Here is a 26,426-nt window from a genome sequence, read left to right as displayed (position 1 = left end):
CACTGTTCCCATTGCTCTAATGAAACAATTTCCAGTGGATGGCTACAAGGGACATTCCTTATTCAAAGCTTTTAAAGCTGAGATTGGAAATCACTCACCTTTACAAAGCCAAACAGGCTTAGACAGATTTTGCTGAGTCTACCACTAGTGTGTATTAAGTCTCTTAAGAGGAAAACAGAAACTATTTCGGTACATTCTTAAGAATTGGTGGTTCTGTGCAATACAGAAGAACGTTACAGAGCTGATTGGAGGGGTCCCTTCTTGCCATGGCTGCTGTGGGAAGAGGTGTGGGGGAATCTGAACACTTTCATCCTCTTCTGCTTTGGTTTGGGTGTATTTCACATGAACTTCATGAGCTTCAGAAACTGTAATGATAGCCTTTGCCTGGGACCTGCTTGGGGCTAGGGCAAAAGGGAAGTGCTGGCAAGAATCTGGACTTATACTGCTGGCTTGAGCTAAAAGAGGGGCAGGGGCTCTTGGGCTCTCTTACTAACCAGGTGTTTCTTTGCTCTCAGCTGAGTTCAGCATCTGGACCCGGGAAGCAGGTGCTGGAGGCCTCTCCATTGCGGTTGAGGGCCCTAGCAAGGCCGAGATTACATTTGATGACCATAAAAATGGGTCATGTGGTGTGTCTTATATTGCCCAAGAGCCTGGTATGTACTCAAGGGTTGACTTAGAATGCTTTCCTTGTTCGGAGATGGTTTAGTTGCCAGGATCAGAAACTTACCAAGTTAGGTCAAGCAAACAGGCATTTGCATGTGGACATACATGGGAGAGCCTTCTAGAACCTCAGATGCAGAAAACGGGCCTCCAAGAGATAAGGAACCTTGTTCCCATCATCTCTTGTCTTTTACTGGTGGTCTCTACTTGCTTGCTTTCAAATGCTTCGTTCTGTCTACCAATCAGCCAGACGTTCTGCCTGCACGTGACGTGTAGCTGGTTTGGCTGCTTTAAGAGAGTGACCTCAACATCTGAGAACCTAGAGCAGGACTTTGTCACCTTTTATACACCTGAGCCCTTTTGGACATCTGTTAAAATCTGTCCTCAGGATGGCTTTTTGGTGTACCCAACATAGAGTACATCAAATCATAAAAGAAATAAGTTCTATTTATATACAGTGAGCTCCAGGCTGACCTGGGCTGCAGAGTGAACCTTGTCTCAAATAAATAAAAACCATATGAAAGCATAGTTAACAAATACATGGTAGTGAAATATACATGACTTAATATATTAAACTATAATAAAATTTAGTGAAGGTACATTGATCATTTCACAGTAGTGATGAGTGTAAGTGATAATGTCAAGATAGCTATAATTCTTCAAATAGGATGAAAATACCTTGATAGAGAACGTAAATATTGGCAATAAGAGGCACAGGTACTTCTCATGTACTGTGTTTCCTAGTTGACATTTCTAATGACAAGTTCTTGCGTTAGAGATGAGTAAAAGTATGTGGACACAGGTGCATTTCCTACTCGAGCCCCTGGGCCTCTAGGATCCTGTACATAGACGCCCCTATAGATCCAGGTCAAGAATCTCTGACCTTACCCAGTTAATAAAATCCTGCTGCGTCGGTGTTAGCCAGGTGACCCTCTATCAGCTAATCACTGTGGCCTTGAAGGAGTGCTAGTCTCTGAAGACGTCTGAGCCCAGCTTATGCCAGTGGCCACTACAGATATACCTCTCTGAAATTTCTGAAATGGTGGGGCTTTCCTATCCCAACAGGTAACTACGAGGTGTCTATCAAGTTCAACGATGAGCACATCCCCGACAGCCCCTACCTGGTGCCGGTCATCGCACCCTCAGACGACGCTCGCTGCCTCACTGTTATGAGCCTTCAGGTGAGACGCAAGGAAGCATCCATCTCCTTGGCCACAGGCCGACCAGTGAGGCTCCTGGACTCCAGAGGCCACTTTGACTCTCTCTTAAGTTCTAAGCCCTTACGCACAGATGTTGCCAGTCATGGGGCAGCCATCCTGTGACAGGGTTCCCTCCTTGTGTAGCCTCAGGACAAAAGACACTTTGAGCAAAGACAAGCAGACTTGGTAAATGATACACCTTACCACAAGTTTGCTTATAAATATCTATTTCAAGAGAAGCAAAGGGAGCCTGTTAGCTGTTGGTTAAAGGAGCAGGGGAGCTTTCAGAACAGACGGAGCTCAGTCTAGTGATCTGTAGCTGTAATGATTGTTGGGCTTCCCTTACATTCCCCAGAGTTAGCTGCAATTCTTTTACATTAGGGTGATTTCTTTATGGGATTGTGTGAGGAACTATGTCAAGAACTTTCTCGGTGTTTCTTCTGTAAAGCCTCGCAACACCCTGATAGGCAGCTTCTCTTGACCTAATTTTAAAAATGGTACAGAGTGGTTCTGGTGAAGAGCCACCTTGTATGAGGCAGCAGACACACACACACACACACACACGTATGCACATACACACACACACACACACGTATGCACATACACACACAGGGTTATATTAGAACCAGAGCCAAATTGAGAGTCACTGGAGCTGAAGACACTGACCATATTTTAATTAAGAGAAGCAAGTAGGTTGTAGAGAAGCATTAGAATACCCAAATTTAGTTTCTAGTTAATGGGGTTTCTAAATAGCCTTTAGTTATCCCAGTTCTTAAAAACAAGTATTTTCTGAACTGGTTAAAATCCAATCTGGCGTTTGGAATGGGTAATAGAGCAACTAGCTGTACTTTTGGTTAACATTCGAGATTCCAGTCTTAGGCTGAGAAACTTGGGACTCGGGCTAGTTGGAGGCACAGATGGGAGCCACCCTAGAATCGAGGTCTACAAATTGACTAGGTCTCAACTGGAGAGCCCCAGAGGTCCTGACTGGTCGCTGTGGTGTAGATGTTTTTCTTGTGTTTCATTTAAAGGCTTCTTAACAGGAGTTTCTTTTGTGGCCGACTTACCTAAAACCTATAGAGGGAGATAAACACAGCATTTGTTGAGGGCAGAGAGCTGCCTTCCTGCATCTCGAAGATCTTTTTTCAGATCTTCAGAGACATTTATCTCCCTCTCGAGGATTAAGCGGCAGCCACAGACTCAGGTAACAGCCTGTTCTCAAAAGCTGGTTCTGAGCCATCCTCTCCAGCAGACTTCTGCTGAGCCTGCCTCCTGCCACAGTTTACTCATAAGTATTTCAGTAAGTATGTAGTCGCTCCATGCCGAGGGATATGTAAATTATTTATCAGGGCCGTAGCGGAGGCCTGAACAACATCTGGTGCTGGTTATATGTGAGAAGCATGTTTTGTTTTATCTGGCTTTTTCGACTTCGTAAAAGAGTGGAGTTGGCTGGCACTTTGTGGGGGAGGAGAGAGAGTGGGGGTGATCTGGAAACTAAAGAATCCTTGCGTTGTATTATGCCCGCCCTCCCCAGGCTGGAACCTCCTGGCATCAGAGTGCATAGAACACAGTATAGTTTAAAAATCACTAGCCACATGTGGGTGCCCCGTTAAGATGCAGCTAGAGAAACTGCATTTTTTGTCATTCAATTTGTAGTACTTTAAGTGATACGTTTCAGCCTGAAGCTAGGGACTAACCCAGGGGACACCGTGTTGTTAGGGCCTACTGTATGATTGTCCTTGGACCATTGCTCAGCCTTCTCAGGGTATGTCTAGAATCTGCACGTTGTGTTCCTGGATGCTCTTTTGCATACTAAGTGTGAGTCTGCTGCATCTGAGGAATGGCTGTCCCAGCAAGTCCAAGTCAAAACTGGAACATGCAACCCTTTCCTGGAAAGCATGGGCAATCATAATAAAGAAGGTTGCTTTATTTTAAGCACCTAGTACCTAAGCCACTCCTCCAAGAATGTATACTTTCTAAGACAGGAAGAAAGTGAAGCTGACTTAGAAAAGAACAAAGAAAAATACACCACATGTTTTGGAATTGCTTTTTCGTGCTGACGTTTTTTGGAGCCTTCTCATGTATGGGCCAGGCCTTTGGCTGAGTCTTTATCATAATTTCATGTGCTCTTCATAACAGTTCCCTGAAATTGGGCCAGTTAGTTTGTCCATTTTACAAGCAAGGAAATTGAGACTCAGAGTTAACAACTTTGTTTTATTGCTAGGAAAAAGTAGTTAAGCAAAGTGCAGCCTACTTTACATGCATAGCCCTTTATAATTTTTGCAAAAGTGCTGCCCATTCCTGCGCTTGACGTGAAAAATAATAACAAAAAAAAGCGGACATAGAATCTGGCCCATGTCATGAAACCTGTTCCTAAAAGGGATTCTGATGGTGGTGATGATTTAGCTGAAAAGACTTGGTGGTTTTGGACTGGAATCTCTCAAGTCTCCAATCTCAGAACCTCTCCCAACCCTGAATGTTTTTATGTAAGAGTGCAGTGTGTGTTTCTGTTTACTATTAGAAATGTGGACATATAAGCAGCCCAGTTTCCTTGTCAAGTGTTGCACAGAAGAGTATTCCCACCTTGAGCCCTACCTTGGGTCAGTGTGTGCTTCCGAGCAGGAACACCAGCTACCATAACCTGTCTTAATTTATTAAATTCTCAGGAATCAGGATTAAAAGTTAACCAGCCAGCATCCTTTGCTATAAGGTTGAATGGTGCAAAAGGAAAAATTGATGCAAAGGTGCATAGCCCCTCAGGAGCCGTGGAGGAGTGCCACGTGTCTGAACTAGAGCCCGGTAAGTATCAGGGCTGGCACAGGGGTCTCAGCATCAGTGTTTCTGGCAGAACTTCCTATAGCTGTGCCTCCTGGGGCAGGACCCTCCAGCTACCATACTGCTGGCAAGTCTTCAAGTTCTTTCTGTTGCCACTAGACATCCTTTATAACATGGAGTAGACACGTTGCCAGGAACACAAGAGACTTTTCATGTGACATTAAACAACATCTCCTTGATTTTGTTACCTTTACCAGTTTCCTTTTACATGACAATCACAGTTTGCCATTGTAGTTTAACAAAACCATACAGTTTTATTATATTGTTGACTTTATAACATGGGTAAGGATATTTTACCTTACTCCAAGAGAATCCAGGTCTCCATAGCCTGACACCTCAGATTTATAGGTCAACTTTAAAGAGGCCATTTTGTCAATGAACGTTTATCATACGTTAGAGGTTTGGCAGGAAGGTAGAGCTAGTAAATATACAACTCTGCTCTCAAAACACTGCTCATGTTAATGTGTACCTATAATCTTAATATCCGAGAAACTGAAGCAGGAGGACTTCAAGTTCAAGGCCAGCCTGGCCTACACAGTAAAGCTCCTCTCAAAATAAATAAATTAATAATAATAAAACTAAAATATAACAGTCAAAAAGCAACTAGTTCTAGCCAGAATTAGAATGATGGCAAAAACCCGCAGATTGGAGACATCCCTAGGTGATACCATAGGAGAACCAAGAAGCAGATGGTAGGGACTGAGCAGGAGTAGGACACTTTGCTTTGGCAGGGTCAGGAGGGCTCCATTCAGCATGGTCTTTGATGACACACTCTGCTGTTGAGCATTTGCTGTGTGCTCACCTGCATCCAATGAGGGTGGAAATTCAGGGCCTGAGTGACCAGCTGAAGGAGCCACCCCTCACCCCCACCCCTGCACAGCAGGGGCTTCCTCCTGGACCATGGATTATGCACAAACCACACCCAAATACCTTTTTTCCACAGAGAGATCCTTTATTAAGCAGGGAAGAAAAGATAAAGTGGCTGCTTTCTGATTCAGGCAGAAAAACAGCAGCAAATGACCTTGCTGGTGTAATTTTTAAGAAAAGAGAAAAGGGAAGATCCATGTTAGAATGGACTAAGATGTGGTGGTATATTTTGATTGGGCATTTTAATTAAGTGAACCAAGGCAGGCTTTTGATTGCTGGACTTTGATACTTATTCTCAGGAAATGAGTCTGGCGTAAGAAATTATTACCAAATAGGTAATAGACATATTACCAAATAAGGTAATAGACCCTTATGACTAGTTTCAGGAACGTAATCTGTGATTTACAAGGAAGAGAAGGGGGAAGGGTAAGGTCTACCAGTGCCATGTTTGCCAGGCTTGCTAGGGCCCTTCAACAGCTTTGTTTCTCTCCTGAAACAAATATTGGGAGAGGGATACCTTGCCCATATCGTGGCTAACATTCAGCTACATCATGGAGAATCCATTAGGATGCGTAACTGGCAAAGTGGTGAGCTGCTGCCCTTGAGAAAGCAGAATGAAACAGCAGCCAAAGGTGCTTGGTGACTACTTGGCTTTGAGAGTGAATTCTGAAAGGCAACATGGAAGGACTGGGGAGGTGGTTTAGTCAGTAAAGTACAAGCATAAGGACCTAAATTTGATCCAGCCAAACATACAACTGTGATGGGGTTTGTGGGGAGGCTGTTCCAGCCAGGCACACAGCTGTGATGGGGATTTGGTACAGGAGGCTTGCTAGCCAGGCCATTTAACTACATTAGTGAGCTCCAGGTTCAGTAAGAGAACCTGAATCAAAAACATGGGGCGGAGAGTCACTGAAGAAGACACCCAGTGTCAACAACCTCTAGCCTCCAGGGCCCACACACAGATGACGTGTTCTGGATGCGTGGGTATAATGGTGCCCATGTAGTTAGCAGAACTGAGGATACCTGGCTAGTGGGTGCACAAGGGTTAATTAGGGTCCCTTTCTTACTTCAGGGTCCCTTTCTTACTTGGAGTGTCAGGTAACCAGGTGGTGGTGTTTATTAGATGTCCATGACCTCAGCAGCAAGTGAAGTTTGTCCTTGGCCCAGGCAGCCTCTGAGAGCCAGTGGTGTCTAAGGTCATTTTGGGCATAACACAGTTGAGGTGTTACCAATTACAATTATGGAATACCCAACTCAAGTGAACACATGAGATAATGAGGCCCGGTTATTCCTCTAACTGCCAAGTTTGGAGTCTGTGGTAGATTTTAACAATCATTAATGGGTGCTCTCTCCAAGGCCTCAAAGACTTTTTGTTGTTTTGCTTTGCTTTATTTTTTTGGGTCAGCCTCTCTGTGTACCCGAGGCTGTCCCGGAGCTCATATATCCCAGAGTAACTTCGTACCCAATACCTTCCTGCCTTGGGCTCCCCAGTGCATCCTATCGGGTGGCATCAGGCCCAGTGTGCCCTTGCTCTTCCTTGGCTTCAAGGCTTCTTGCCTTTTTTGTGCTGCTTCATTTTACACCATATCAGCCAAGAGACATCTTCTCAGGACTCATTTTCAGAAGTCTCAAGAGCAAGAAATTTCTAAGTCTCTAGCAGGCCTCTCCTAGTGTCTCAGTGAGCTGGGACACACGCCCATTCCTGAGTCACTTCCTATGGGTAAAGAAATTAATTGATTTACCTTGGGGGAAGAATTTTCCCCATCCGGTTAAAGAACCACATCTGGACATAGGGGTGGGGTTCACTTCCCCTGAAACATTTTGGCTTTAGGAGAGGACATGGGCACCCAGCTGGGAAATGCTTGAGGAAGTGCAATACTGAGAGATAGGGGTAGGTAGCTCAGTCTAGAACATTCCTTTGTGGAGAGTACTAGAGAAACAAAAGAGGGTTTGGGTAGAGCTTTAATGGCCACAGGTCCTAAGGGAGATAAAAGTGTTCAAGGAAACAGGGACTAATGAGCAGAGAAGCCACAGGGTATACCATACAAGGCCAGTCTAGGTGCTCACTCGTCTGTTGACAGATGACCTTGACACACATTGTGACCCAAATCAGAAAACCCTGGCTGTTTCTATCGCTGACAGTTGCTTACCTTGAACTTAGAGAGCCTTAATACCAATTGGAACTGTATTGAGAAGTGAGCAGATTCTTTTCATAAAGAGCAGATTGTGAAGCATGGGGCCAGAGTGTTCTGGTGAATGTTGAATTGGAGATTTAGAACATTTCCCAAAGGACTGACTAAGGAGACACAAATAAGTCTAGCTGACCTTAACCTGTGAGTTAGCTGCCGGGTCCCCAGAAGAACAGTCTCTTTGAATGATTCAACACTGGCTGGCTCAGGTTGTCTTGCAAATGCTGTGTCCTCGCTTCACTCCAGGCTGCTTACCACCCATGTTTACCTTGTGTCTCTCCTCCTCCTAGATAAGTATGCCGTTCGCTTCATCCCCCATGAGAACGGCATCCACACCATCGATGTCAAGTTCAATGGGAGCCACGTGGTTGGGAGCCCTTTCAAAGTGCGTGTTGGAGAGCCCGGCCAAGCAGGGAATCCTGCTCTGGTGTCAGCCTATGGTGCTGGACTCGAGGGGGGCACCACAGGTAAGAAACCCTGCTCTCCTTGTTACTCGAGAAGTTGTAGGGCAAAGCTGGGGTAGACATCTTCAGCTCCTGGAGGCCTTCTGGGTTCAGTCCTTGGGAAAATGTGCTTGCACGCGCTTTGGTGGGCTTTGGAGACCATTGCTTGAGCCAGGATAAACTCAGAGCAAGGCCTGTATCATCACACTTCATTACTGTTTGTTCTAGACCAGATGTCTTTCTTCCGCAAGTTCCTCGGCCTTAGGGGCAGGATGGTGACAGCCCAGTATCATTAATGTGGAGGATTTTTTGTACAGCGTTCATGGTGCAGCTCCTGGGCCTACAGACACAGACTCCCCCGAAGCCTGTGTCCTTGTATCTGCTCACTGCAGATGCAGTGAAAGGTCTGACAGGGTGCAGCGAGCCTCGCTTTATGGCCCTCTCGCAGCCGCTCCCTGGACCTGTCCTCCCTCCTCCTGCAGGTGTGAACATTGCTCGCTAGTCACCGGGTCAGAGGCTCTCTCACTTGCTGCCTGTCCCTGAACTGCCATGGGGCTGAGTGGCCAGTTTGACCAGATGGTTGGTTCCTTGACAGGCTCATTCCTAGTTCAGCTTTAATTAAGTTACCTCACTGCAAGGATAACTCACTTCTTCACCAAGCATCCAAAAGATCTTTTTGTGTAATCTTGCTGATTGGCTTTCATAGCTTGAACCAAAAGCCAGCTTACGTGGTCCGCTTGAAATAGACCTCAGCTCTGTCCGTCACGTCAGCATTAGGGATAAATAAGGACTCTGTCCTTGTAAGCATCTGTGAAGGAGGTTCACAGTGTGGATTCAATAGGACACCATTTCTTTTTGCTGTTACTTGGGGCTTCTTGGGAAGATCCTGGTTTTTCAATGCTCCCTTGGTCTTCCCACCCTCTGCCATGCTGTGAGTCGGGACAGAACAGAGTGTCTTCCTTTTACACTGGGGGATGGTTTGCTATAGTAACAGCAAACCGGTCCTGGAGTGAGTTTCTTCCTAAGTGGTAGAGGAACCCTGCCCAAGTTAGGAGTGGCCGATAGACGGGCGTGCTTCCAGGAAGTCTGGCCAAAGCAGTGTCCTCCATAAAGCCACCCCTTCAGTGGCGTTGCTCCTGCCAGATGCCCTTGGCACTCCCAGCCTGACTCCCGACTTTACTCTGAGCCAGTACCTTGCCCTTGGATGAGATCTACGTTGCAGATTGGGAGGACAAGACGAAGTGATCCAGCATTCTCCGGAGCCACTCAGCTGGGAGCTCATAGCACCAGGAAGGGGTCAGCCTCAAGTCTGTGATCTTATAGTCTGAGCCCTGAGCTCCTGACTGTAGAGGCACATACTGCACCCCAGCCAACTTTGTGGGGTGTCCTAAACCAGAATGCCTACCCTCTAGATAGATGCCCAGAATGGTTTCCAGGCAGTCATACCTGTGGGTCCCTCCTGGCAGTAGAGCAGACAGCAAGCCTAGGCCTTGCCCACAGCAGCCTCAGAGCCTGCCATTCCAGCCAAGGGCCATCCAATCTCTTGTTGGCTGCTGCTGTCACAACCTTCCACTACTTCCTCCTGGTATTTCTCACCCTTCTGGAGCTCAGATGTCAGGCTGTGCTCTAGCAGTGTGACTGCCAAAGAGCTGGTCTTACAGAGAAGCTCCCAGCCAGAGTAAAGGTCCAGATGTTATCTGCTTCCACCCTTCGTCAATAGTGGCTCTGTTCACAGAGTGGGCATCTTGTTTTCCTGGCCTGCCTGCCCCCAGGCTTTCCCCAAATATCCATCTAGAGATGATGCAGCATGAAGAGAACTTTCAAAAAAGGATCTGCGAGGCGTGGTGGTGCACGCCTTTAATCCCAACACTTAGGAAGGAGAAGCAGATTGATATCTGAGTTTGAGCCCAGCCTGGGCTACAGAGAGAAATCTTATCCAAAAAAAAAAAAAAAAAAAAAAAAAAAAAGGATCTGTATGGCCAGCAAAGGGCCTCATGTCCAGGCTGGAGAAAAGTAAGAAGTCCTATGTTTGTGGCCAGGCTTCAGACAGAGGCCTGGAGTTGGCCCACAGCGTTTGGAGCTCTCTGGAGCAGCCATGAGGGTCAGCATGGGGATGGGTAGAACCACCACCATGTACAGATGGTTTGGGTATCACATCACATATTGGTCATAGCTGGAGTTGATGTTGACATATGTCTGCATGTGAGATTTTCTCTCCTGTCTTCTCTTGGGCCAGTCCCTTAGCAATAAAATGGTTAGATAGCATATCTAAGTCATTCTGCTAAGCCCCAGCAGTGGATGTGCAAAATGGTGGCAGGTGGGTTACAAACCTGCCTCATAGGCTTGCCCCGTCTGTTAGAGGAAGTAAACACCAGGTAGTTCTTGACGTTTTCTTTTTGGTTTTTCGAGACCAGGTTTCTCTGTATAACTTTGGAGCCTGTCCTGGAAATTCCTCTGTAGACCAGGCTGGCCGGCCTGCCTCTGCCTCCCAAGTGCACCACCCTGCCCAGCTTAGTTCTTGACTTTTAACTCCTAATTTCCCCCTTCTCTGTTCATCACTGCCTTTTTGGGCTCTTGATTGACTAAAAGGGCAGTGCTTCTCTCCAGGACAGTCGAGTCTTTTCAACTTCCAATGCTTTTGTTCTCACCGTCTTACAGCCACTTCCTGAACACACGCCCCTTTGTGGCTCATGGCCCGCTTCTCCACACCACCCCCAGCCTCCACAGCAGCTGCTGGAGATTGGGGGAGGGGCTTCTCCAATGCACTTATTAACTCCGAGGCAGAGTCAAGGTGGGACAGTAGGGAGACTTTGGAACAGCAGCTTCAGGAAAGTTCCAGAAACAGCTGGCTCATGTTTGGGGGTCACACCATAGCAACTCCTTTGTCTTATTGATAGCCAGAACAATAATTCTTTCTCTGGCCCAGGAACTGTAGTTAAACCAAAATATTTCCCAGCTGGGTTGGAGTCTGAGTCTCTGGCAGGGGTACAATGCTGCCAGAGGATGTTGCACTAGAGCGCCCCCTAAAGGGCTTCTAGTGCACAGGAGCTGGTGTCTGGCACCCCTGCTGCTTCCACTGACCCCCTAATGCCCCTCTGGACTGGAAGGGAGGCTACAGGTACAGGGGATAAAGCAGGGACCCAGGCTGGGTCATTAGTTGACCTTCTCTTTTGTCACAGGGTATCTGAGAGGTCAGATGTCTCAAGGCTGCAAATAGGGTATATGTGGCAGTTGTTCTGTGTGTCCACCTCCCGTCCATCTTCCCATCTGCCTCTCCCACACACACACCATATAGTGACTACAGTCATATAGTGACAAATAAATAGTTCTACACAGGAGGCTTGGATACAGCACATCACTTTCTGGCGACGCACCTTGAGTTACACATGGCCTGAACACCATGTGGAATAAGAAACACTAAGACAGAGTGCTATGCTTGCAGAGTGACATATGTCCTGGGGTCTGGTGTGGTGCTCAGTCAGTAGAGTTGCTGTTTCTATTTAGTTTCTTCTCTTCCTGCTGGTATTCATGGCAAAGTAAGTGAGCTGACAGCTCTAGGCACCAGCCCCAGGATTCAGCACAGAGTCTAGGATAAACAGAACGGGAGGAGAGACTGGGCTTCCTCAGCCCCATCTACCCAGAGGAAAAGGGTTTCCCTTAGAAGCAAAGCTAGGCTCTGTTGCCTGGGCCAGCACTTCAGCCTCACAGTGACAACTCGGGTTTCACTCTCAGCCACATTCCCAGAGACAACAGTGTTGTCCAAGCAATCGGTGCTAGTGGGCGAATCAGCCACACTTTTGACGTAGCCTGGGCAAGGGAGCTGCACCTCCACAGCCTGTACTTCTCTGTACCAGGAACTCAGAGCTCTAGGGCTACCTGTTTCCCGTGCTGCCACAGCAAGCAATTAATGTGGGTGTGTGTGTCTTACCATTGTGTCATTCCCCCAAGAAATACCTCTTATCCCTACAAACCGTCCGTATGTCCCACTTCCTCTCTCCCAGGTATCCAATCAGAATTCTTCATCAACACCACTCAGGCAGGCCCAGGGACACTCTCTGTCACCATCGAAGGACCATCCAAGGTCAAAATGGATTGCCAGGAAACCCCAGAAGGGTACAAAGTCATGTACACTCCCATGGCCCCTGGAAACTACCTGATTAGTGTCAAATATGGTGGGCCCAACCACATCATGCGCAGTCCATTCAAGGCCAAGGTGACAGGTAATGATGAGCCACTTGGGTTTTGTTCTTCTGTCCTGCAGAGCAAGTCTTCTCAAATTACCAGTAGTAACAGCTGCAGGTGATTTATGTTGAGTCCACATCTAATCCTGAATGTAAAGAAATGGTATATGGGCAGTGCCCAGCTCTGTGAGCACTGGGGCAGAAGCACCTTCCTTCCAGGTATCGATAATGAGCCTTGAAGAAAAAGGAATTGCTTCCTCTGAAGCCATGACATGGTAACTTAGAGAGAACTACGACTTTGGGGACAGCATTCACGAGAGCTGTGAGGGTCTCAGAATCTGAGCAGACCCTGCCCTTCAAATCTTCCTTCCGCTTGATAGAGCTATAAATTCAGCATTGTCCCAGAGGGTCAGGAACACAGTTGATTTCAAGGGCTCTCTCTAAATACATATGAATTCTGTGATATTGTGTGGACTTTTGTATTGAATACTGTTGAATTTAGAGAGGGGACACAACTTATAAAGCAGATAAATTGAAACTAGTAGCTTGTCGAGAATACCGGCCCCAGTACTGTGGAGCAAGTAGGGCCGCAGTAGGGAAGCATGCCATCTTCTGTTATTTTTGTTACTTTTTGGAGAATTTTTTTAAGTTTGTTCTCACAGTGCAGAAGTAACAGTCCTTTGCTCTATTACCCAGGGGTTCTGCAGAGAACAGCAAGGAACTCTGTTCTTTAGTATGCAGCATGGAAAAAATGGAACCTTTTTTTTTTCTATGATAAATCAAAAGCGAGAGCCTTCCTAAGAACGCTTTTTAGTGAGCTTGTTTTAAAACTCAAAAGAAAAAAAAAAAAGAAAAAAGAAAAGGAAATGGTGTGTGGGGCTAGAAAGGAGACTCAGCGTTTACAAACATAAATTACCCCTGTCTAGGGCCTAGGCTGGAATCCCATCATCCATAGCAGCTGACAACACATACTGTCCTCTGACCTGCATGGGTACTTGCACACGCGTGGGTGCACATAAGCTCACACAGTCACATACGCATTAAATCAATAAGCCTTTTTTTAAACTAAAAAAAAAAATATTATGTCTGAATCCAGTATGTTCCAACTTGGGAAAATGCCCGTTGAGTGCGGGAGTGAAGAAGTAAAGAAACAATATTAGGTGGTTTTCTGTCTCTGGCAGAAAAGAAGGCATATTTACACATTTGAATGGCGTGCACTTGGCTTAATTGGAGCCTCGTTTCTAATCTTCACCTTCCACACAGTAAAAGAATTCTGTAACGCCTACCTTCTCCAAAAACACTAAAATAAATACCAAACAGTAAAACTCAGGGTGCCCACCATGTGCGGTATGATTCCCTGTTATACAAGTGGTGTGGGCTCATTATAGAAGAATTAAAAAACTCAGAAAGGAAAGCCATCCTCTCTCATGCTCGGAATCAGCTTCTGTTCTCCCAGCCGTTTATACTGCGTTATATAAGTATTCCACAGAAACAACAAGAGATGAATGCTACTGGGTCTTTAACCTATGGAGGAATTACTCAACCATGTCAGCCTTTGTTGAACCTGGTCCATTTGCCCAGCAAACCAGATTCTAGTTGTCTGGTTAAGACCCCAAGGATCTAGATGACGTAGCTTGGTGATATATACCTGAAGCAGGCAGATTGTAAGTTTGAGGCCAGCCTGTGCTACCTAGTAAGACCCTGTCTTTTAAAAGGTGATAATGCAAGGGCTGGGAGCCAGGCATGGTAGTATACTCCTGGAATCTCAGCCCACTGGAAGATCAGGTGTTCGAGAACAGCCTTGGCTAATTGAGAGCCTGTCAAAAAGAAAAAAAGCAACAAAATCCAAAAATTATTAGGGGTATGGATGGTGGTAGGTTGCTTACCCAACATGCATGAGGACCTAGATTTGAACCCTTGCCCCATAATATATACGGATGTGAGATGCTGACGGAGTTGTTTTGTATCGAGGTATGGGAGCTTTTTAGAGCTTTTGCAAGAGATATACTTGGCTGCTGGCTGACAGGACCACACCCCACATAGACACGCATTGGTCTGACCATTCATGCCTCCCTCTTTCCCATGCTCTAGGCCAGCGTCTTGTCGGTCCAGGCTCCGCCAACGAGACCTCATCCATCTTGGTGGAGTCAGTGACCAGGTCCTCAACGGAAACCTGCTATAGCGCCATCCCCAAGTCATCCTCAGATGCCAGCAAGGTGACCTCCAGAGGGGCAGGGCTCTCAAAGGCCTTCGTGGGCCAGAAGAGTTCTTTCCTGGTGGACTGCAGCAAAGCTGGTAGGCGTTACGGGTCTGCTGGGAAGGGTTACCCTGGGGGTGGTATAGACTCCTCGCTTACTTCAGTGTTTCCACTAGGACCTTTTGTGATCTTCTGTGCTTACAAATAACCATGTTTCTTCCTCTGACCTTCTGTACTTCAAATTCTTAGCTGATTTCCCTTGCTTTCGCTTCTTGATTCTTTCACCAAGACATAATGGAAGACAGTAATGTCCCCATTTCAGACAAATGGAAGATGGTAGTGTCCCCGTTTCAGATGAGCAAACTAAACTGGCCACCTAACCCCTTTCTCTGACACCAGTTGCTTTAATCATGGCTTAAAATTGATTTGGACTGGAGAGATGACTCAGTGGTTAAGAGCACTGGCTCTTCCAGAGGACCCGGGTTCAATTCCCGGCATCCACATGACAGCTCATGACTGTAACTCCAGTTCTAAGAGGATCTCACACCCTCACACGGACATACAGGCAGGCAAAATGCCAATGCACATAAAATAAGTAAGTCTTTAAAACTGAACATTTCCTTAGGTTTTGGTAGGCCTAGGTCTGGCACCCAGCATACCTGGGCTGGAAATCCAGCTGTCACTTTGTTCATTCATAAAGCTCTGTAGCCACTTGCCTTGGGTGGGCTAACGGAATTCCCTAGAAGTCAGTTTCTTTTCCCAAGTGAGAATCGTAATTCTTTCTTTAAGGGTCTTTCAAAAACAAAAGAACCCAACAGCTGGCGGCGCTGTAGCCCTATGTGCTAAGGGTTCGACTCAGTCACTTCTATGACATCCAGAAGCTTTAAGAGGCGGCTGGCGAAGCTGGGCATGGTGGCACACACAGGTCTATAGAGTGAGTTCCAGGACAGTCAGGGCAACAGAGAAATCCTGTCTTGACCCCCCCCCACACACACACACACACAACACACAAAGAGGCAGTTAGTGGCCTTCCTGATTTGTAGCTTAGGTAGAGAGATGTTTCATGTCTAAGGTCACCAAAACCAGGGGCAGGGTAGAGGGTGTCAGATCTGGTGTCGGAATCCAAATCAGGCTATGTCTACTGGTAATGGTGATGCTTTGCCCCTGTCAGAGGACTATGGTGTCCTCACCCCAGTTCAGCCAGGAATCCTAGCCTCTCTACCTTTGTGAGTCACAGCCCTCCCGTACTCTCTCTGATTTTCCTGAGTCATTGGTCAATAACAACTTTCTCTTCCCCTAGGATCCAACATGCTGTTGATCGGGGTCCATGGGCCCACCACCCCCTGTGAAGAGGTCTCCATGAAACATGTGGGCAACCAACAATACAATGTCACATACGTTGTCAAGGAGAGAGGAGACTACGTTCTGGCTGTGAAGTGGGGGGACGAACACATTCCTGGTAGCCCCTTTCACGTCACTGTACCTTAAAACAGCTTGCATCCAATCCTGGAGGAATCCTTCCAGTTGCTTTTGTTGCTAGTTTGCAATTCATTTTTTACAAGTCCTCAGCCTGCTGGTGGGCCTGAAACCCCATCCCCAAACCTTCCCATTCATTCCAAGTGCCTTTAGTGCCCTAGACGTGACTCTTAAGGACATGTGGGACATCATAAGAAACGAAACTGGGTACAAGAAAGTGCAGAGTACTCCAAACCAAGACTCTTGAGTTCAAAGGTCTATGAACAGGGCAAGACTGACTGGCTCCCCTAAGCTCCTGGTCTACTCAAGCATTTGCCAAACAAGAATGTTATTGCAGAAGGGGGGACCCTTGCCAAAGACCCTTACAACCCAATTCCCTCAAGACTAGATGACAATAAGAACATCTAACCCAGATCACATTCCATCTCTGCGCTCCCTCATGGGCCCTGGTCACTTTGACTTCATCCCAAAGCCAACTCAGGTGCAAGAGGCATGCAGAACAACCCTATACCCCATTTTTGGAATTCTGCCTCTGCCTTCTGCTTTATAAACAGCCTTGATGACATGTAGTCATAGCCAAATGCAGGGCCACTGCCAGCTACCCTCAGAGTCCATGACTTCTGCTAAATGGCAGAGGCCACTGATAAGCTACTGCCGGGCCCCTCTGCAAAAGCTGGAAGGGGTGGGTACCACTGTTATGACCCATGAGAGGCCTTAAGGACCAAAACACTAAGATGTGGCCTCACCTGAGGTCTCTTTAAAGGCTGTGGGAAGCATCACCAGGCTGCCAAATGGCGGGAGCAAATGTTAACAAAAACGGGGTATTGTGGATGTTGTCATGGATGTGGCCGGGGTGAAGCGAGTATCCTGCACCAAGACACGGCAGCTGGAGAGGTGTGGGTGGTAAAAGCCACCTGTCAGGAACTGGAGCAGCTGAAGCCGGATGTGAAAGGACACAGGCATAACAGACAGGGGGACCAAACTGGAATCAGATGCCAACTGGAAAGTGTATCTTATAACTTATTAAATAAAACGTTTGCTGCATATGTAGCTCCCTGTCATTCTTAGAATCTTTACCGTCAGCCTCTCCCATCTCCTGTCAGTGCGGGCAATGCGATTTGACAAAGGGCATGACTTACTTCTTGCAAGCAAACTCCTAAGAAGCCAGGGCCAGCGTGGGAGTCAAGGGGACTCAAGAGGGTACATGGGCCATGTTACCAACATGACTTCTTTGGAGTCCTAGATATAAAACCCAGGTAGAGCCAGGTGGTGGTGGCACACACCTTTAATTCCAGTACTCAGGAGGCAGAGACAGACGGATCTCTGTGAGTGTAAAACCAACCTGGTCTACAAGAGCTAGTTCTAGGACAGGCTCAGAAGCTAGAGAAACCCTGTCTCAAAAAGCCAGGTAGAAAGTATGAATTTTAAGAAATCTTCTTGCCTAATACCCATGAATCTGTGGTCTCAGAAATGTTTTTCAACCCGTCACATACCTCCACTGCCTTAGACACAGTACTGAGTGCCACCATCTGCCCCTCCCTCGTCCCTGTCCGTGCCAGGAAAAATGATTGCTGATGACTCATGATGTGCTTAGCCTTCCGTCTGCTGCTCATTACAGTGGTCAGTTGACATTTTACAGATGACAAAACTAGCAAGGGTTCAATTTACACCTCACAGTTACAGACCCCGCTCATATGGAAACCGATTTGGGCCTATTCCTTTTGACTCCAGAATGGGAGCGCTACCCTCAAAGCACTGCAGGGAAGCAGCTCAAAGGGAAAGAGTTGCAAGAGCCCTACAAAAGCCCTTGGCAGTACCCATGGTGACCCCAAAGCCGTCAGTCTGGGAATAAGGGGATTGGGGGTTCAGGCAGGGAATCTGGATCATTTTTACTGGTGGTATGTGTGTGTACAGGACAGGGTTTTGTGCATTCCAGGCTAGCCTGGAACTCCCTATATAGCCAACATAGCCAACAAGGAATTTGAATGGGTTTTTTTTGTTTTGTTTTGTTTTGTTTTTTTTTTGGTATGTATGCTGTGCCGGGAGCAAACCCTGAACTTTGTATGTATTAGACAAGCGCTCTGCCAACTAAACTACATCCTCTACTCTGCTTTCTGTGTTGTATTTTTGTTGTGGTTGGTTGTTTTTCCTGCTATACCTGGCTGCATAGTGGAATGATTTGTTTTCCTCTGAGATTAGAGAGGAGGGGAGGCAGAGGCACCCTTTCTCCTCTGTGCTTTGAAAGTCTGTCCTAGACTCCTAGCCTCTGTAAGGCTTTGGGCCATGAAGAGTCCACGCAGATAACCTGTCTAGTGTGATGCTGGCTTTGCCAGAGAAGCACAAGGATGCCACCATTCATTTATTCCCCTCTAGCCTGACTAGGTTTGCTGGGAGAAGCAGAATTTGTACAATAACAGCGTTGACGTTGGTGTAAGGTGTCCCAGAATCTAAACACTGTCTTGTAACTGGCCATCTGAGCATGCCTCCTTTGACTGGTTCCCATGTTCTATAGATCCCACTGGGATCTGTGGGAACACTTCTTTGCTTGTTATTTTGTGTGGACAACCCCTGCTGGCAGTGATATGCCTCATACACGAGTGTGTGTGAGCTAGCTGGTTGTAGGCACCTGGTGGGTGATGATAGTTTTACCTTAGGGGTACAACCCTGCCATTGCTGCCTGTGACATCAGGGCCTACAGGGTGGAGACCTGTTGCTCTCAGTGCCTAGAACCAGAGGGCAGCTCTTATCTGCACCTGGGCGTGGTTACTATGGAAACAGGCTATTGTTTGTGTTAATACCCTGAAAACTTTGAAACTTGGTGGGCCTGGTGCCAGGTCCTTCCTGACTTGATGTTTGCCTGTTCCCCAGCTGAAGCTGATGAGTCTAGGAAGTTACTGCAGTGGCCAATGGAATTGCAGCCAGTACCCACCCTGCCCTACCCATCCTGGGAGCCCACATTGTCCTCTGCAGCTCAGGGAAGTGCTTACCAAGGTGATTTCAGGGAGCAAATGTTCATTAATAGCGCACTTACACATATTAGTCCTTGGCCCCTTGTTTTTGGACTTCAGAAGGGGCCTTGAGAGCCACAGTTTGATTCTTTCGTTATACAATTCAGTACACAGGGATTTGATTTCCTTTGAAAATTGTTCAGCCTTAAGAATCAACAGAATCAAAAACAAGGGTGTTCTAGCCCTTTACCTTCAGGTTGTTTATTACAACTTGCAAAGCCAACACTGGGGAGGTGGATTTTTCTAGGTTTTGTTTTAGATTATTTTTGTTGTTGTTGTTGTTGTTGTTGTTAATTTGTGAGCAGATCTAATACAAGTGCTGTACTTCTGAGCCATGCCCCCAGCTCAATCCCTGAAATCTGTGTTTAAGTGGGAGAATAAGAGAGTTGGGAATATAACACAGCTCAGAGGTAGAACACGTGAGTTCCGTCACAGCACCCACATGAGGAGGCTGGGCATGACAGCATCCACCAGATGTCCCCATGCTGTTCCAGAAGGTGTGACAGCTGGGTCCCCAGGCTCCCTGACCAGCTGGTCTAACCTAATGTGGCTAGTTCCAAACCACCTCAAAAAACAAGGTGGGCATCGCCTAATAAAATTTAATAATTTTTTTCTTACAAATGTCAAAAGTAGAGGCAGGGAAGGCGCTAAGCAAGCTGGATTCAGTTTTTCTCTTTGGCCTTTCCCTAAAGATCTGGCTAAATGCATGGTGGGAGGGATTGTAGCAAACAAAAGCTCCTTCTCTGCTTTGTCTGGGCCCCCAAGCCCATGGGGACCAGCTCATGTACATGGAATTTAGGTGACCCACCCCTCACACCCTTTTTCTCTTCCTCAGCATTCTCCAAGGCAGCCAGGAGCCTGGAATTTACAAGTCTGACTTGTGGCACGTATCCCAGGGTGCTCTGAGCTTTGGACTTGTTTATCTCCCCAGGACAAAGAATCTTCTGGTCCTTTATTGCCCATGTTTCCCCTGTCTGACCACCCGCCCTTCTACTGCACCAGGATGCCTTGCCTCGCCCAGTCACCACTGAGGTGGGGCACATTCTTTGGGTCCAGCTAAACCTGGGCAGGGTGTGCTCAGAGAGAACAGTGTGACAGAGGCTCCGGGCAACAGAATGACGCAGTGTGTGAGGATTTGCAAGCAGCGTGTCCCATGTAACAATTTCAGGTCTGGATTTTAGTCCCAGTCCTGTGCTTGCCAGCTGAGTCATCTCGGGCAATGGCCACTGTGTTCTCATCTGTAAAATGGGGAGAGAGTGGGCCCTTATATTCTAAGCTAAGAGAGACACCTCTCCTCTCAGCCCATTTACCACCCCCCAACAGACCTGGGTAAGCCAGGGCTTCCAGGGCACCTGGAAGGATGTTGAGGTAACTTGGCTCCCCAAAGTGGAGAGGAATGGGTGTCCCTTTGAGAGAAAGCTGGTCTGTGGGAGAAGACAGTAATGTGCCGGTTCTAAGCACAGGCTAGGAGATCCATACCCTGCCCTGTCCTGACTTCCCCCAAGCCACTCACCCTAACATAACACTTGCCTCGTGGGGCTTAGGAGAAGCTGTGGGGCCGTGGAGCCAGAGCCTGCTGAGGGTTGGACCTGGCATCATCAGTGGGAACTTGTGAAGTCCTCAGCAAAGGGTTCAAGTTAAACAGTCCTAGCCCTGCAGCCAACCAGCCAAGACACCCCCAGGGAATGGCCTCTGAACCTCAGTGCCCACATCTGTAAAATGGGAAAATACCTTGGAGAGGGACATCAGTGCTCTGCCAGGCACAGCCAGGAAGGCATGGGACTTCTGTTCAGATGCAATTCCGGGCAGCTAGTAGAACAATCAGGGTTTGCAGCCTGACCTAAGAGCCAAGAAGTCACCCAAAGCCCTCAGAAGGAGGTAGAGTATCTGCCCAAGCACATGGGCTAAATGCCTGTAGACCAGGCCAAACTGAGGCACAACAAATTGTTTTTTGCCTTCTAGGTTCTTCTTTTCTTTTTTCTTTCTTTATTTTTTAAGTTTTTCTTATATATTCTGGTCACAGCCCTGAAAGTCTGACAGATACAGGATCCTGTCCCAACGCAAGCATTTAATGTCACTGGACCCCCCCCCCCCATTTTCCACATCTGAAGGAACTCTGGTTGAACACCTGTAAGGAGTGTGCTAAAGAAGCAAAGGGCCCAGTCTGGAGCCTTTGTGAAACAGCAGTTGTCTGGTCATAAAGAGCTGGCTTAAGGCCTCAGAGCACAGCATAGTGCCCAGTCAGGCAGGCACATAGTACATCCCAGCTGGCATTAATGGAGATTGCCCCACAAACCGGAATCTGCCCGAGGGCTTTATACACCGCGAGACACTCTTCTCATACTAAAATCTGCTCCCACCATCACCATGTGTGGGCTACTAGCTAGCAGGTGGCGGGGCTGAGCCTCTGATGAGTGAGACCACAGAACTGTCACGACAGTCCCCTTAGCCACATACCCAAGCTTCAAGACGGTAGGGGATGGATCTTCTGTTAGTTCATCTGGGTGCCTGGTATATAGGTCACTTCAGGGTCCATTGTGTGGAAGAAGGCATGACTCCTGTGTGTCCCCTGGGAATACTTGGCATATGATTCCCTGGTAAAGAATGAGACACCCCCACCTGCCACTTGTCACCCTGGAAGGGTCATGGGTCTAGGCTCTGCTTTCTTTTTTAAATTTATTATTAAAAACTAAGTGTGCTTGTGTGCATGCGTGTGTGTGTGTGCGTGTGCATGTGCGTATGCGTGCGTGCATATGTGTGTGTGTGTGTGTGTGTGTGTATGTGTGCATGCGTGTGTGTCCTGTGACATGTGTGAGGAGATGCCTGAAGACGTCAGAGGACAGCTTTTGGGAGCCAGTTCTCTCCCCTCTGCCCTGAGTTCCAGGATGGAACCCAGGCCATTGATTGGGCTTACATGACAGAACCCTCACCCACAGAGCCATCTTACTGGACCGTGGTTCTGCTTTCTCTTTCAACTTGACCTGGCCTGGCTTGGCAGTAGGTGACACTAGTCCCCTCAGGATCCCACCCTGTCCTGTCTAGCAGGGCTGTCTAGCAGCCCTGGCAACTTGACTCTCATTGGCTACACGTTTCCTTGGAGACAGACACCATCCATCCAAACACAGACTTGAGCTTCAGAAAGAAGAATCTTCCTTCCCACCTCTGGGCTCCGTAGCATGAGGGAGATGTTCAACTCCCCAAACCAGGCCGCTTGGGGAGAGCGGATAAAGAAGGAGATGGTTGCTCGGGCCACCTGGAATATCCGCTATGGTCACAAGTACCTGAAAGAGGGGTCCAGAACCAGGAAACAGGCCCGGCAGGCACCCTGTGGGTCAGTCTTGAAAGCAGGCCCAGTACCTGCCACTGGCTCCCCTGTCAGAAAAGAGATACAGGTGGGATGGCCAGAGACCAAAAGGGTCCAGGACCAGCTATTCAAGGCAGGAGGTGTCCAGGGAGACAGAGTGAGGCAGCCCAGGGGATCCCCTCGGTACTCAGCAGCCCAAGGCAGGCCAGAGGACTTAGAAATGAGGCAACCCACCCCAGCCACCCTGAAGCTGCTCTTCCAAGGCATCTCCCATGATGGCCAGGGCCGGACCCTGTACCTCAAGGAGCGGAATCGCCTGATACCAGAGAAGAAGTACAAGTACCCGATGGTGTCTTCCTGGGAGTATGGCTGGCATGTGGGTAAGACCATTGCACTCTTCCTCCCCAACTCACTCTTCATCATCTCGGTTCTGACACAAAGAACCAAACGAGCTCACCACCCTACAAGTGGACCGGGAGACCTCCTATCTGCACATGGTTTCTGGCTTGTTCCCTAGAACACACCCTGCCTCCCTTTCTCCTCCTCCACCACCTCCTCCTCTTCTTCCTCCTCCTCCTCTTCCTCCTCTTTCTTCTCTTCCTTCTCTTCCACCTACTCCTCCTCCACCACCTCCTCCTCCTCCTCTTCTTCCTCCTCCTCCTCTTCCTCTTCCTCCTCCTCCTCCTCTTTCTTCTCTTCCTTCTCTTCCACCTCCTCCTCCTCCTTCTCCTCCTCCTCCTCCTCCTCTTCCTTCTCTTCCTCCTCCTTCTTCTCCCTTCTTTCTTCTTCTTCTTTTTTTGTTTATTTTGTTTTTGTTTTTTGAGACAGGGTTTCTCTGTGACTTTGGAACCTGTCCCAGAACTAGCTCTTGTAGACCAGGCTGGACTCGAACTCAGAGATCCGCCCGCCTCTGCCTCCCAAGTGCTTGGATTAAAGGGGTGCCCGGCCTCCCCTTCCTTTACCAGGCCTCATTATATGCTATCTCTGCTAGGTAGCCTTCCCAGGGCCTTCTAGGCGGATTCACTGAGCCCACTTGGTGCTTCTGCAGCTTGGTGAGTCTACAGAAGCTGCTAAGGCAGCAGTCCCTAGGCATGAACCAGAGAGCAAAACAAACATGGTCTCTGACTCCATGGAAGGCAGACAAGAAGTAGATATAGACTATAGGTGCAGGCAGCAGCCATGTTGTGAGGTTTTGCTTTGGTTTTGTTTGGTCCTTACAAGGCATAGGAGTCAGTTGTCGGAGGTTGGGGATGGGATACAGGCCATTGGACACATCCTAAGCAAGTGCTCCACACTGAACCTCGGCCTGTTTCTACACATCTAACTAGCTCCCAGATACTGCCGATGCTGCCTGTCTGTGAACCACACTGACCATCAAAGCTGTGAGAGTAAGAGATAACTCAGGATATGGGGAGCAGGACTGGGAGTGGGGGCTACTCTGGCAGACAGAAAACAGGAAGACCCCCTACAGAGTCTTGTCCTGGGTAATGACTTTGCATAGTGCTCTTCCAAAAAGGACCTGCTGGCCTGAACTCACAGAGAGCATCTCAGTGAAGTGACCAGCACCTCCTCTCCTGCTTTGCCTCACAGGCCCACGCTCACTGCCTGCAAACATGCTGTGTTGGTAGATTTTGCAAATATGCATACAGGATACAAAGGCTCATTTGAATTCTAGGTAACAAACAACTTTTTGTGTGAGCGTACAGTAAATATGGTATGACCATACTCTAAAGATTTTTCTTAACTATCTGCAATCCAAATGGGACTGGGTAGTCTATGCTTTATCTAGCAACCCAGACTCGAGAATGTCAGTAGTCATGCTGGTAGCCTGATTCTGACTGTTCGCTGACTGTGAGGGTCATGTTGGATTATAGCCAGAAGGCAGACCGTCATCTGCTTAAACTCAAAGCTCCTCCCAGAATCTCTAGAACATTTCATAAACCTCTGACATCACACCCTGAACCCAAACCCAATTCAGGAGTCACTTGGGGAATAGATAAAAGACTTCTGCTGACTGATACTGTCCCCTATCCTAATTATAAACAGAGAGATGCAGCTCATCCAAAAGGGTGCAAAGAAGGCACAGGAAAGAGTCGGGACATTATCTGGGTCCCAGATGGGTCAGTCAGAAATTTCTTTATGTCTATATAAAACAACTGACTAATACCTCACACATAGTAAGTGCACAATAAAGTGGTAACAAGCATTATATTTATTAGTGTTATTGTTACTATTAAATTATGACTGTTACTACTGGTTCAACAGGCAGGATTTGCAGTGGTGGGCATCTGAGGAGCTAGTTTGGCCTTAGGCAGCCCCTAGAGAGCTTGCTGTTCAGTGGGATAGAGGGACAGTCTGACAGTAGCAAGAAGGTGAAGCAGGGTAGATGAGCTTGGAGTTGGGTAAAGGTCCCAGCTGGTTAATGGCTGAAATGACTTAAGTGCTGGCAAACACAGATCCTGATGGGGCCAGTGCAAGGTCTTGATGTTCTACACTGTGCACACACTAGCCTTTAGCTGTTGGGTCACGAGTTCTGAGCATCCTCAGGAAGGGGCCAGGGACACGGGGAGGCAGTGGCTACTCCTGCGTGACAGAAGAGTTGCCTCCTGAAGGTGGGGAAGTCTAGCAGGAGGATGGTGATGACTCCTTTTCATCCAGGCCTCTGCTGTGTTCCAGGGGATGTCATGAAGGACTACGATAGTCCAACTCATGCCAGAAGTCAATCCATCGCCAAGTCATTTTACATCAAAAGTAGCATTTTCCATATTCCGCGGCGGACAGATGACCTCATGTGAACTTGGCCTGGAAAAGGCCTCAGTGGCTCCTTTTCCCTATCTGGACCAGCCAGGTGGGTGATGCTCCATGTTCTGCTGAGCCCTGCTTCCTCGGCTGAGAGTGACGTGAAGAAGTGACCGCAGACGCACACCTCTGGCGTGTACTGTTGGCCTACGTTGTGGCTCCTGTCTGCACACAGAGAACTCCACTCCTTACAAAGCTGCCCCCACCCTGCCATCACTTGCAATGCTGCTCCTTTTCCTGGGGAAGACAATGAGATGCAAAGTTGCATCAGCAGGACTGGACAGTGGAGAAATTGGCTTAGCCCACAAGGTGCTACTGAAAGCAACCATCTCCTAGTGTTTATTTCTCTACATTGGACTGATGGGATCTATAGCAGAGTCGCTCTGTCCCAGTGTATCCTACAGTTCAGGGAAGAGCTTGCCAGCTTCTCTGGCGGCTTCCCTTGCCCCTGCATCAGTCAGAGATGCCCTGCCTCATGCGCTGCAACAAGCAGCCCCTACGTTCCAACTATTTAAACAAATAAAGATATGTTTCTTTTTCCTTCATTGAAAATACTTCAATGAGCATTTTCAAAGACTCATTGAAGACGTATTTGTCCCACCAGAGTCCAGTCTAATATGGTGTGAACAGCTTCCTGGGTACTCATCTAGAGGAGACACTGCCCTCATCTGGTGGCTTTGGCAATGACACACATCATTTTAGAGCCCTCTGTGTCCAGGGGAAAGGGAAGAAAGATAGAGAGTGTAAAGACACTGGAAATATGTGGGGTTTTTGTTCACTTGATTTTTCTGAGGCAAGGGTTCATGTAGAACTCAGGCTGACCTGGAACTCTTGCGTGAACTTCCCATGGCTTCCAGAACCATGAGTGGCCAAGGCGGCCGGCATACCCACTCTTAACCACCTTGGCCTTGGCCTGATGTTTATAGGCATTACTGCCTCTCGCATCCTGTTAGTGAAACCAAATCATGTGTCTTCAGAGTCCAGGTGGGTGATGCTGGATGGTGTCCCATTATCACGAACCCGGGAAGGAATAAAGAGAAAGAACCTCTAAACATCTAACCCATCTCTTCCACAACCGGTGTGTGCTATCCTGGAGCCATGGCCATAATATAAAACTCCCTGTATCCTCCTGTAATAGTTTTCCTAGGCTATGAAAATCTAGGAGGCCTCGAACAACAGAAATTCACTGTGTCGCCATTCTCAAGGCTGGAGGTCCAATAACCAAGGGCTCCATGGAGCCATGCTCCCTTGAATCTGGAAGAGGAGCC

General features: G+C 47.8%; 2 protein-coding genes across 4 annotated transcripts in view; both read left to right on the top strand.

The window, feature by feature from the left end:
* Flnb (filamin B) overlaps positions 1-17,097 on the top strand; it is a 139,830-nt gene extending 122,733 nt beyond the window's left edge. For all 3 annotated transcript variants that reach the window (XM_038350205.2, XM_038350204.2, XM_038350206.2), the window contains exons 40-46: positions 516-653; positions 1,726-1,841; positions 4,526-4,658; positions 8,041-8,217; positions 12,195-12,413; positions 14,466-14,669; positions 15,872-17,097. In XM_038350205.2, coding sequence (XP_038206133.1) covers positions 516-653; positions 1,726-1,841; positions 4,526-4,658; positions 8,041-8,217; positions 12,195-12,413; positions 14,466-14,669; positions 15,872-16,059 — 1,175 coding nt within the window. In that variant the 3' untranslated portion in view covers positions 16,060-17,097. The remainder of the gene's footprint in view (positions 1-515; positions 654-1,725; positions 1,842-4,525; positions 4,659-8,040; positions 8,218-12,194; positions 12,414-14,465; positions 14,670-15,871) is intronic.
* A 5,134-nt stretch (positions 17,098-22,231) lies between these two features.
* Positions 22,232-25,154, top strand: LOC119827241 (protein ATP6V1FNB). The gene is made up of 2 exons (XM_038348683.1): positions 22,232-22,739; positions 25,036-25,154. The coding sequence occupies exons 1-2, from the start codon at positions 22,232-22,234 to the stop codon at positions 25,152-25,154; spliced, it is 627 nt and encodes a 208-aa protein (XP_038204611.1).
* Positions 25,155-26,426: the final 1,272 nt, after the last annotated feature.

This window comes from Arvicola amphibius, chromosome 12 (assembly GCF_903992535.2).
Source record: "Arvicola amphibius chromosome 12, mArvAmp1.2, whole genome shotgun sequence".
In the NCBI taxonomy this organism is placed as follows: Eukaryota; Metazoa; Chordata; class Mammalia; order Rodentia; family Cricetidae; genus Arvicola; species Arvicola amphibius.
The sequence above is the reverse complement of the archived record's forward strand: the minus strand, read 5'-3'. Positions and strand labels throughout refer to the sequence as shown.

Coding starts and splice junctions, on each gene's coding strand:
- LOC119827241 (XM_038348683.1), top strand. CDS start 22,232: ATGAGGGAGATGTTCAACTCCCCAAACCAGGCCGCTTGGGGAGAGCGG. Junction 22,740..25,035: donor GGAGTATGGCTGGCATGTGG/GTAAGACCATTG, acceptor GCTGTGTTCCAG/GGGATGTCATGAAGGACTAC.